At 40.2% G+C, this 12,017-nt stretch overlaps 1 protein-coding gene across 8 annotated transcripts in view; it reads left to right on the forward strand.

The window, feature by feature from the left end:
- Positions 1-12,017, forward strand: part of LDAH (lipid droplet associated hydrolase) — an 85,297-nt gene that overhangs the window by 67,661 nt on the left and 5,619 nt on the right. For 4 of the 8 annotated variants that reach the window (XR_005658337.1, XM_039887753.1, XM_039887756.1 and 1 more), the window contains one exon: positions 1,871-1,974. The exons of 1 other annotated variant lie outside the window; for it this stretch is intronic. Coding sequence is in view for 5 of the 7 variants with exons in the window: in XM_039887753.1 (XP_039743687.1) it covers positions 1,871-1,974 (104 nt within the window). In the remaining 2 variants the exon portion in view is untranslated. The remainder of the gene's footprint in view (positions 1-1,870; positions 1,975-12,017) is intronic. 3 more of the 8 variants (XR_005658336.1, XM_039887755.1, XM_039887759.1) reach the window with 1 other exon arrangement.

The following is a 12,017-nucleotide window of genomic DNA, read 5'->3' on the forward strand; positions in this document are numbered from 1 at the left end:
TCCTTTTAAGTCATCTCCACGATGTAATATAACCCAGTCATGGGGGAAATAGATCATCATACTCAGAGATTCTATCCACGCTCAAAAAGGAGGGGATTATAGAAGGGCAATGAATCTTTGTGTCATCTTAGAATTCTGCCTGCCACCGATCACCTGTTTTCTACTGTTCTAAAAGGCTACCTGTCCAAAATCAAACAGCCATGTATGTGTAGTCATTTCTTGAAGAGTTTATATAGAATCAATATCATTCCTTAAACATTTAGTACAATAGATCAATGCAATCATCTTTCCCTGGCTTTTTCTTTGTGGAGAGTCTTTAAATTACAAATTTAATTCCTTTAATAGATATAAAACTATTTAGTGAATCTTTTTCTTTTCAAGTAAGCTTAAAATTTGTGTCTTTATGTGGACTTCATCCATCTCATATAAGTCGTTGAATTTCTTGGCATAAAGTTGCCCACAAAATTACCTGATTATTCTTTTGGCATATGTAGAATCTGTAGGGATGTCGCTTCTCTTTCCTGATGTTGGTAAAGTCTTAGGTCTTATGTCGTCTCACATTTTTATTTGTATAGCAATTCTAGTATCAGTTCTGTCTCTCTGTTTTAAAATTTGTCCAGAATGGTTCTAATCAGGTATGGTAAAGTGGCAGACACAGACAACAGCCTTTGCAATAAGAGTTTATTTCTTAGTTCCAAAGAGGAGGCCCGGTAGGAGGAAGGCATGGGGAAAGCACAGGTATGCTAAGGGCCCGCCTTGTTTGGATGGAGAGATTATAGACGCTGATTAGTTCCAGACAGCAATAGAAGAAAAAAAAAATGTAAGTTTTACACTTTAGGTACGGCTAACCACTCAAATAAAAATGGAATTTATGCTTTGAAACTATTATTGAAAAGAAATTTTTTAAAAAGTAGGGAAGGAAAACTCATCATTCACACTAAAAGGGGTGGAAAGAAGAGTCAGAAATAACAAGAAAGCAAAGCATACACAAAACAAGATGACCAGAGTCAAACCATCTGTCTTGAATGTCCTTGTATGTGAATATGTTTAGTCCTTTGATTTAAGAGAGAGAGAGAGATTTTCAAATGGCATTTTTAAAGAAGACTACTTATGCTTTTAAGTGACCAAAAAAACAAAATGACAAAAGATTGAAAATAAAAGAAAGGAAAAATATAATGGGCAGATGATGACAAAAAAACGGTAACAACAGTATGTAATATCAATCAAAATTGAATTCAAGGAGCAAATATAAATGAACATTTTTATTATGCCAGTACAGCAAAGCCACATAAATTCATGTTATCTGGATTTATTTCTCTTTCCTAGGTAGTCTGACATCTTGAAAATGACGATGACTTTGTTCATTTCGCAGTGAGCATAATGAACTAACCTCACTAAAAACTCTTAAGATCCTTTTTTTAAATAAACACTTTTTTAGTTGTGTTCTTTTTAAAAAATTGCCAGGATAGTTTCACATTAGTAACTGCGTAAAGTTTCCCTGGTATACAGGATTTATCTGTAAAAATGTGTGTTTCTAATCCTTAAATCAAAAAATACATTGATCCAGTGCAGTCACACACGTCAGCTGCCAGGTATCTGACATTCGATCGTTATAATGCTAAACATTGCTTTGAGAAAGCCAGGCGAAGGTGAGTGGAGGGACTTTTGTAGGACACGCTCTTATTTCCAGAAATGATGCATGTTGCCTGACTCATGTGCCTGTCTTAGCCTCGCTGACATCTCACATCAATAGCACTGTCCAAAAAAGGAGGCTGGGGAAGGTGTGGGGGCAGGAATTTACTACAATTAGTTTGACAGTTGTGTTTGTTACGTATATTCTAAGTGTTTGACTTTTTTTGTTTGAATATAGTTAATATTGCCTATCTCGGTGGCCAAGAAATGATGGAGATAGTAAAGAGAGACAACGAAACCATAAAGGAACATTTGTCTAAGGTAATCACTGTAATACTGCAAGTAAGTAGAAATATTTTTTGAAAATGAAAGGCTAGAATTGGTTAGAATCTGTATAAACGGAAGAATTTGTAGCTTTGTTCTACTTCTAGTTAAAATTAATGCTGTCCTTGAATGCTGCATGGAAAGTAAGTAAAGCTGATTGCATATTTACTTAAATATATTTACCACCTATTTGGGGGGAGGTTGTTTTTAAAATCAGTACTTCTCTCTAGGGCCTTGTACTTAGAAGTGCTCAATAATATTTATAGAAAAGATGAGTTAGTTTAAAATATCAGTAGGACATTGGAAAAGAGCTAACATTACTATAACCCTATGACTCAGTGAGCCTGTCTTTCTTATTCTCCAATGTATTAGAGTAGGAATGTCCAGCTCTGACACCAAGACCAGTTTTCTGTATATGCAACATGCAGAAAAACAAAGATTAAAATGTTTAGCATTTGTGACTTTCTGCTACAAGTGCTAGAATCTTACACAAACACATTCGAAAGCACCAGTCCCTGCAACTCTGATGGGACCATGGTTTAGAATGTGTCTGAGCACCCTAGAATTTAGGGGGCTCTTGTATTCCCATGGCACCATTTGTCTGTCTGTCCATCTTGAATAGGATAGAGCTGCACGTCCATCCACATGTGGTTCTTTGATGTTAGTCTGAATTGAGATGTGCTATAAGTATACAATATTCTTTGAATTTCAGAAATTTAGTACCCCACTCCCCAAAAAAGTAAAATGTTTCATTAATATTTTTGTATTGGTTGCATGTTGAAATGACAATATTTTAGATATATTGGGTTAAGTAAAATATATTGTTAAAAATAATTTCATCCATTTCTTTATACTTTTTTTTAATGTAGCTCCTAGAAGATTTTAAATTATATATGTACCTTTATATTCCTGTTGGACTGTGCAAACCTAGAACTTTACAGTTAGTGCTGAACTGTAACATCTGCTAGGTGCAGTGAAATGAGCCTGCTGTGTGGCCAGTTCTCACGGGGCCCGGGACCTATAATCCACAAGTAAAATCCTCCTGGGTTTAGAATCTCTTCATAAACTTTGAGACATTCGACTTAGACTTGCCTACAATGTGTTAATTAGAGATATATTAGAGATATGTTAATTCATATCTCTATAACCTCTGAATACAATTATCTTAAAACAAGAACTATGTTCTTAAAAATGTATGTATTTTCAGAATATCGATCTGTAGTAGCATTACCCAGAGAGGACTTTTGAAAATGCCAATCTGTGTTTGTAGCCATAATGGTCATCATATTTCTCACGTAGCAGCTGGCTAGAGGTTGACATTTTGGATCCAGGAGGAAACTCTCACTAGCTGAGTTGCGAGGGGGGGCGGGGCGGGGGGCGGTCAGAAGGACCATCTCTCCAGGGCTTTCAACTGTTTCCAGTCATTGAAGGATGTGAAAATACAAGAAAAACAGTATTTTATGTTTCAGTTAAATTGCAAGTGAATTTGTTTCAAAAATGCATTTAAGTTCTCAAGGCTAGAAGTTCATAAAAACAGCTCAACTCCCAGTTAATAATAAGACTGGCAGATGCTCACTTCCAAAACTCACACTTGCTGACCGACTAGACCCATCATGTGTCCAAGCCCATCCTACCACCTGTGGAAGCCAGCTGCTGTGAAATACTCATCATTCCTGAATTCTGTTTGTATTCTGCTCAGAGAGAGGTCAAAGGAAGGTGCTAACTTATTCCTGTCCTAAGTTAAATCCATATGCAAGCATAATCATTCCCAGATAGAGGTCTGCTCATGGTAATTGAACGTCAGGACTGTAAGTTTACTGAAACTTTTATGGGAGAAACATGGGGATAGAATGGTAGATGGCAGACATTTCAAGGTTAATATTTTAACAGTCAGAGGAATAAACTTTTCCAACTCCAGGGAATGGATTTGTTTTGTTTTTAAGACAGCATTAAATATTTGTGGAATTTGGGAAAGCAAGATATCGTTTCGTTTAATGATGCAAAACTACCTTGCAATTAATCGATTATGCCTTCTACCAGCAAAGTTTGAGCGCTGCAGTAGTGTAATGCAATTCCAATTCCTAAGTGAAACGAGGTACAGACAGGAAGTTTATTGCAACTTTTTATTTCTGTAATGAAAAAAGAGGAAATATGCTGTAATTTAATATTGGGGAAAGTTGAATCAACATATGTCCCCATCTGCTTGGGGAAATAAGGAAACTCAAAAGGGCACGTAGTTCTAAGAAGACGGTGGCCATTGCCTCCTGCCTTCCAACAACCCTGATAATTAGTCAGACCTGAAAACCACTTCCCAAGACGAGGCAGATCCCTATTTGAGATATTGCAGTCAAGGATACTCTGTCCCACTTCAGCCCAAACATAGGCATTCAGAAACTTCATACCTATCCAGGACTGTCCAGTGTGAAGACATTTTGAGCCATACATTTGGTTGTAAAAATCATTCACTATATCTAAGTTATTCAACTTTTAAAACAGGTCTGAAAAATGTGTCTTTGTGCCATTCAGCTAGAAAACCACACGAAAATTAGTCTAAAAATAGTCCCCCTACTGTATCATGTGGATGGTTCTTTCTTCCTTCCTTCCTTCCTTCCTTCCTTCCTTCCTTCCTTCCTTCCTTCCTTCCTTCCTTCCTTCCTTCCTTGATCTAGAGACCTTGGACATAGGACCAGACAGTTGTGTTTATTTGCAGTCTTTCAGCACTACGTAAAGTTATTTCCCTTTCCCGAAGCAAATATAATCAGACTCATAGTATATACTATGGCCTGTGGCTTCATGGTTATGTTCTTTCTTCACCTGACTAAACCTCACCTGTCCTTTAAGACTTGGTTCCAGTGTCATCTCTAAGAGGCCATCCCTGCCCTTGGTTTTGGTCAGATGTCCTTTCCCTTGCTCCCGTGGCTCCCATGTAAAGTATTAATATTGCATTCATCACACAGTATTTAAATGGTCACCCTCTCACCCGCCTGGAGGTAAGGAGCTGCGTTTTTCTCACATTTTTCACAACGTTTGAGTGATGCCTAGTGAGCAGTCGATAAATGTATGCTGAGTGGATGCATGGGGAAGCCATTAGGGTAGATTCTAAGCCTTTATTATGCCATGGATCTCCTTGGCACTCTCGTATGTAGACCCCTTCTCAGAATAATATTTTTAATAGCATAAAAGGAATGCATGAGATTACAAAACAAAACCAATTATACTGAAGTGTAGTTATCAAAATATCTGAAAAACAAATTTGTCACCTGTCATATGTACATCTTTGTTTACACATTAAATAATAAGATACAATAGCAGTCAGAATTACTATTGTGATTTTGTAGTGAGGAGCATACATTATTTTTTTGTTATCTAAAGTGTACTGTGATTTGGAATTTTCCATAATTTTATAGGTGACAAAATATAGGTATTACTACTACTGCTGTAGTTTGTTGCCTGTTTTTTATGGTTGAAGGAAATACGAAATTACAGATAGAGGTTAGCAAAAATAAAGATATAATCTTTTTTCTATCCAAATTTACATTATCCACCCCACACGCATTCCCACTGCACTGCTCCATCCCATAAACCTGCATGGACCTATAGACCCTAAGCGAAGAAGCCCTTCTTTAGAGACACCAGAAAAGGTTAGTCAGCTAGTGTTGTGGCTTGGGCACTGATACGCTACACTACAGAGACTGGATGATTTGGGGTTTGAGGGGAGCCATTAAAGGATTTGAGCAAGGAAGTAATAATCAGAGTGATATTCAAAATATTGGACAGCTATATGACATAGCCACTGACCCATCAGAACATAAGCCATCTGTGAACAGCCAGTTCAGAGGTACCAGTTTCAATCAGTCAGCCCTAGGAATGTGTCTAGATTAATAAATGAGAGGGACCATTTTGGGGGAAATGGGTGGCAGAATGTTGGAAAAGAATGAGATTTTAGATGGGGAGACTATTTAGAAGGCTTTAGTAAGAATGAAGGCGTGAGGTAGAAAGAGGCAGCATTCGGAAGGATTTAGGAAGTAGAATCATGGGCACTCAGTACTAACAGGACGAGAGAGAATGGCGACAGGAGTCTAAGGTTGTTCCTCTGGATTGGATTTGGTAACAAGATGGGGAATGTGGGAGGAGAGGCCACTTTGGTATTTTTGTTTGAGATACCTGTGGGACATCCAAGGGGAACACGTCTGGCAGGTAGCTGGATATGTAGGTATGAAGCTTAGAAGAGTAGTCTGGGCTGAGTTTGATTTGGGAGTGAAGAGAAGTCATTTGAAGCCATGAGCATGGATAATAGTAACCTGAGGAAATATGTAGAATAAAGAGAGAAGACATCTAAAGGTTGATTTGGGGGGAGCACAGCTTAAAGGTTGGGAGGAAGGAGAGGAGCTAATGAATAAGTGGAGTAGGGAGGGATGGGAATGAGAACCAGGACAGAATAAACCAAAGTGAGAGAGTCAACTGTACATTTTCGCCACCCGAATCCCAACTCTATTGGGAGCCTCTGGGGTATGCTGTGCTTTATGAGGCACCTGGTGTGTCTGAGGCAAAGGGGAGGTCAGCGTTCCCTTGTTCTGTCATTTGTTCTAAACTGTAAGGCGATGTGTGTCTCAGTCATAGAAAAGTGAATTAGTGTTTGATTTAGAAACTCGAAGTTTTCATTTAAAACTCACTTAGAGGGAAATTCTAAACGGCCGTGACCATCTTTGGCCTCGGCTGATGAAACAGCCAGACGGGATCTGAGCATCCCTGTCGGTCAGTAGGGATCTGGAACTGTTCCCAGCAAGAACACAGGAGATGCAGCTTTCTAATGAAGGGGTTGCCCACAAAGTGCTGCTGCCCCTTCCCGCAGATGGCCAGGCCAGGTGGCAGTGTGGTTTGGGAAAGGCAGAGTGTCCCCAGGAGCAGAAATGCCTCTATTGTGGCTCTCTCCCCATCCCGCTCAGGCCACCTGAGCCCAGAGGTGCATGTTGCCTTGGGAACAAACCTCATGCAGTGTTTGCAGATTTGGGCATGCAAATCCTTCAGACATGCACAGGTCCTGCTCAGCGGAGCATAAGAAGCGCTCCCTGGACCAGCTAACCAGGACTGCCTTTCCGCCAAGCCCCAGTCTGAAACAGATTTGTGTTAGTTCTGCCTGTTTAATTTGAGGCCTGTCCAGAATGTCACAATCATCCTGGGAATAGATAGTTTTGTTTTTGTCTCCGTCATTTTGACCTTGAGAGCTTCGTGTTAGACACTCATGTTAGCATACCCTGCGTCCTCTGGAGGAGCATGATGAAAGGAGCGGGCGGCTCACTGGGAAACCGTCTCCAGAGTCACGTCCAAACTGCAGCTCTGCCACTTGCTTACTTATATGACCTTGGTTAAGTTACTTGACCTCCTTTTTTCATCAATAAAAGGGTTTAATAATAATATCTATTCTCATCCGGTTGTGCCAAAAATAAAATGCTATCATTTATATAAATACCATGCAAGAGTGTCTGGCAGGTACTAAGCATTCAATAAAAGTTGTTTTTTTAATTATTATTTTTATTACGGTATTTATATCCTAGATATATCTCTGAGTACTTTAAAAAGAGTATTCGCCTAACTTCTCCTACACATCACTTCTCAAATATTTTCATTCATCCCAGTCCAGATCACAGCCACTGCTCCCTACAGGAGAATGCTGTCTGTGTAGGAACGGCTGTGAGGGAAAACACAATTGCACCTAATCTTCACCAGGACGTGGGCCCAGGCCCCTGGTGCAGAGAAGTCAGACAAGCTGGACTTGGCCATTTTTTTAAGTTAGTTAAAAAGCGCTTGCAGCTCATCTTCCACTTTCTGAGGCATATACCAGGGAGAAACAGACACAGGAGGATAGATGGGCTCCTGATGTCTCATATGCTAATGCTTTGCCAGGGACAAATAGACACCTTGGGTCAGCGTCCCACTCCAGTCCCAGGTAAGGAAGAGATGAAGCTAATGACTAGGTGGCCCAGCGACTTCCATTTGGGAGTGAGGGAGTTCTGGCCCTTACACGTGAGTCACGCAGGAAGGAGAGACCCCCGTCTGCAAGCTTTGTGATGCATGGTTGTTCCAACCACTGAAACATGACCCAGTCGGTACCCAGCTTGGACTCGCTCCTCCTCCTTTGGGGTGTTGATTGTCGCTGACCCCCAGGTGGCTGCAGAGGGAAGCGAGGCTCAGTGGTGTAAAGGGTTGTGTTTTCACCTCCAACCTCAGCCAGTTTTTTTTCATCTTTGGGGATTTTAATTCTTGGTTTCTTAAGGATGGTAATTGAGCCAGTTCGGGATAAAAGGAAGAAAGGAAACAAGGTAAATTGGAAACGAATTTCCTAAACTGTTTCCCTTTCTTTAGCAATTCTTCAAGTTTGTAAAAATGGTTGCTCAGGAAGACTGCAGTGAAGCTGTAAAGCCTTGTGACTGCTGTTCCTCTGTTCCCTAGAGGATAAGATTCTTAAATAACTGAAAAGAGCTGTTTATGTTACAGAATAGGTTTCCTTTAAGATTGCAAGGTCAAGGCTTAAGTGTCTGACTTCCGGGGAAGGAGAAAGGCAGAAGGCCATTGCTGTCGTCCAGCCTGTTCTGGAGATGAATACTTTGGAGACCTAACAGTTTGTATCCTATGCCTGGGAAAGCAGGAAGGGGATGAAAATAGGGAAATGAAGGCGGGACAGAAAAATCTAGCTGGCAGGTAGGAGGCCTAGGTGTGTGAGTACTAATTTGACCCCTTGGTAAGCACCTGGCTGGTTTATATCTGACCCTTTACTTCTTGGATTTAAAAAAAAAAAAGAAAAGAAAAAAGAAAAAAAGCTGGCCAGGGGGGAGTTCTTTCAGAGAAGGAAAGAAAGAGTAAAGAAAGCTGGAATGACATAATTTTTCTTGATTTCTTAAAGTAAGACATAGAAAATGTATCTCCTCCCAAGCATGTACACCATCACTTTTTGGGTTCTTTCTCAGCTGGCTGGCTATTCCCGTGCCACATGATGTGACAGCTCAGAGCACTCCATCTAAAGAAGTGAACCCATTACCTCAGCTGGGAAGCCTGTTAATTTAGTACTCAGGGAGCTATGGCTGTCTATGAAACATTAACAAAGAAGTCTCACACAGCCCAGGAAAGCAGGGGCGCTATCTCTGCTGCCCAGGGGCTCACCCGATGAGCCCTACCATAGGGAAGTCACGGTGTCAGCATGTTGGTGCCTTCCTTTGTTTTAGGAGATACACAACCAAGAATATACCCAAAGGGCACTGCAGCTTAGGCTCCAGGCCTCACTTATGAGTCAAAGTGGGTGAGAATCCACTCAGCGAGCTGAGTGTAAGGGGTGGCTCGGAGATGGGGGTATGCTTCACTAGTGATCAGTTTAGGATTTTTCTTCCATCCAGTGTCTTTCTCCACTATCATTTCAGGGGAATACAGCAAGTGTGTATGTGTGTGTGATAATGAAGTAAGGTATATAATAAAACTTTGCTTTAGGCTTAAAAAAATGTTCAACACAAATATTTTCTGAGCCTGACATATCAAAAGCAGCTTATCAGAAGAAAATATCTTTTCTCAAAAACTAATTTAAGGCCATGGCCATGTAGCTCCCTTTTCCTCTGGCCCAGGTACAGCTCTTGCTGTGGGGAAGAATCTAGACAGATTTTGCTGTCACCATAGTCAAGGTCTAGAGGTCCCTTTGGTCATCATCACCGTTTTAATAGCACCTACCCCTTTAAGAGCTCATACTGTATGCAAAGTACTTGATATGCTTTGTTTTCTAATCTTCACCACCAGCCCACAAGGTAGCTCTTTCTATTCCCACTTTACAGATGAGGAAACAGGCACAGAGAGACCAAGTAACTGGTCGAAGGTAACAACGCTAGTTGATGGGAGAACCCAGGATTCCAGTTCAGGTGCAGGTGGCTCGGGGCCCAGGCTTCCCACAAGGCACCCACTGCTCCATGCTCTCCCTGTAACTGCATGGTGAGCTTGAGCAGTTTCACAAGTTATCTTGCCATAGTGGAATATAAGGCCTCATGAGAAGCCCTTTCACTCTGAGCATCATAGCCCCAGAAACACCATTTGCCACTCTGCTCAGGTCTACAGTGTCTCATGAAACAGATTGCCCAAAGACCACTTGAAGGAATAAAGGTCAATTAAACTTCAATTCACTTAAGTACTGGGAAGAATTCATTTATACCAAACTTGGCTACCTGGTGAATTATAGTCTAAGGAGCTTCTGAAATTCAGTTTATCCGTAAAGTGAACAAGGAAAAGTAAATAAATATGCATATCAAATAGAATTCTAAGGCAATGGAAAACTTTCTTTTATTTAACCTGCAGCTCCTATAATGCCTGTAGTCCTAACGGACTATTGAATAGAGAGAGGTAATTCAGATAACAGATTTTTTTCCAGTGTTATTGAGATCTAATTGACATATAACATTACATTAGTTTAAAGTGTAGTGTACAGCATAATGACTTGACATATGTATATATTGTGAATTGATCACTACAATAAGTTTAGTTAACATCCATCAGCTCACATAGTTAGAAATTTTTTTTCTTGCAGTGAGAACTCTTAAGGTCTACTCTCAACAACTCTCACATGTACACCACAGAACTGTTGACTATAGTCACTTGCTGTACGTTCCGTTCCCAGGATGTGCTCATAACTGGGAGTCTGCACTTTCTGACCAGCTTCGCCCAGTCCCCTCACTCCTCCCCTGCGCCTCTGGCAACCACGAATCTGTTCTCTGTTTCTATGAGTTCACTTTCGTTTAGATTCTACATTTAAGTGAGATTGTACAGTATTTGGCTTCCTCTTTCTGACATTTCATTTGACATAATGCCCTCAAGCTCTATCCATGCTATTGCAGATGGCAGCATTTCCTTCTCTTTTTATGGCTAAATAATATTCCATTGTGTGTTCGTGTGTGTGTGTGTGTGTGTGCCAGTGCCACTAGACAGAGATTTTCATGTGCGGCTTTTCTATGTTCAATATTTTAAGATGTTGATATATCATTAAAAGTGATTTTTATTAGTTATTAGCAAAATCGAGTTTATAAACTTGGGTCATAAGATAGTTTCTAATATTTCTTTTGTTCTTAGAATAAATTCTCTATTATTAATGCATAAAAGCCAGCAACTCAAAGCGTATAATAACGAAGCTCTACCTTATAGACGGAATTCAGATTGCCCCACTTTAGGCTCGGACGCTGCTTTGTTCATACCTCCTCTGTCTGTTGTATTTAAGGGCCAGTTTATAGCACCTGTGTCGTTCCCTGCTCTGGGATCTTATCCAAGGCAAGACTGTCTTACTTCTGAGTTTCAGCCACTTAGTACCATATGGGAGATAAATTTATTAGAGTCATTTTTGGTGAATCTATTCATTTCAGCAGCAAAAGGTAAAAAGAGAAAGGAAAAAAAAAACATGAGAAAAGACAAATGTGGCTTCTTTGTGGTGGCAAGCTGCAGCAGTGTACAGGGACATTGTAGCGGGGACACGTCTCATTTGGGGAACCCAAATAACATCTGTGCTCACGGAGACTGCAGTCGCCATGTGTCCATGCAGAGGACGCACACGGAGAAGCAGAAGCAGAAGCAGAGTCCTGGAAAGTCAGAGTCTAGAACTGAGAAAATTAAATTTTATGTTTAATAGAGAAATAGACTACTTGACAATCTGGAAGCACAATAATTTCCATCTCAATAATGTACTTTTACTTTTTATCAGCTCTCATGCATATCAAAGCAAGTGCCAAGGAAAAATGACCTTTTGGAAATAATTTATTTTATTATAAACCTTTGAATTTAAACATTCTGCTGATAGCCCGGGATTCTTAGTTATCACCCCCATAACATGCAGCACCCCAAATGAGCCACATAGACTTTGAGAAGACTTCGGGTAAAGGTAGCTGAATTGATGGTCACACTACTCGGTGTTTATATCTGGTTAAGAACTCCCGGTCTTGAGGTTTTATGTTTTCATGACATGGTTCAATTCACTAATTAATTGTAGATAGTAGTGAAAGGTACTAATTAGGAATGTTGTCTCTGGATTATAAGCCAGATTTGTT

This window comes from Pteropus medius, unplaced genomic scaffold (assembly GCF_902729225.1).
Source record: "Pteropus medius unplaced genomic scaffold, Ma_sr-lr_union100, whole genome shotgun sequence".
In the NCBI taxonomy this organism is placed as follows: domain Eukaryota; kingdom Metazoa; phylum Chordata; class Mammalia; order Chiroptera; family Pteropodidae; genus Pteropus; species Pteropus medius.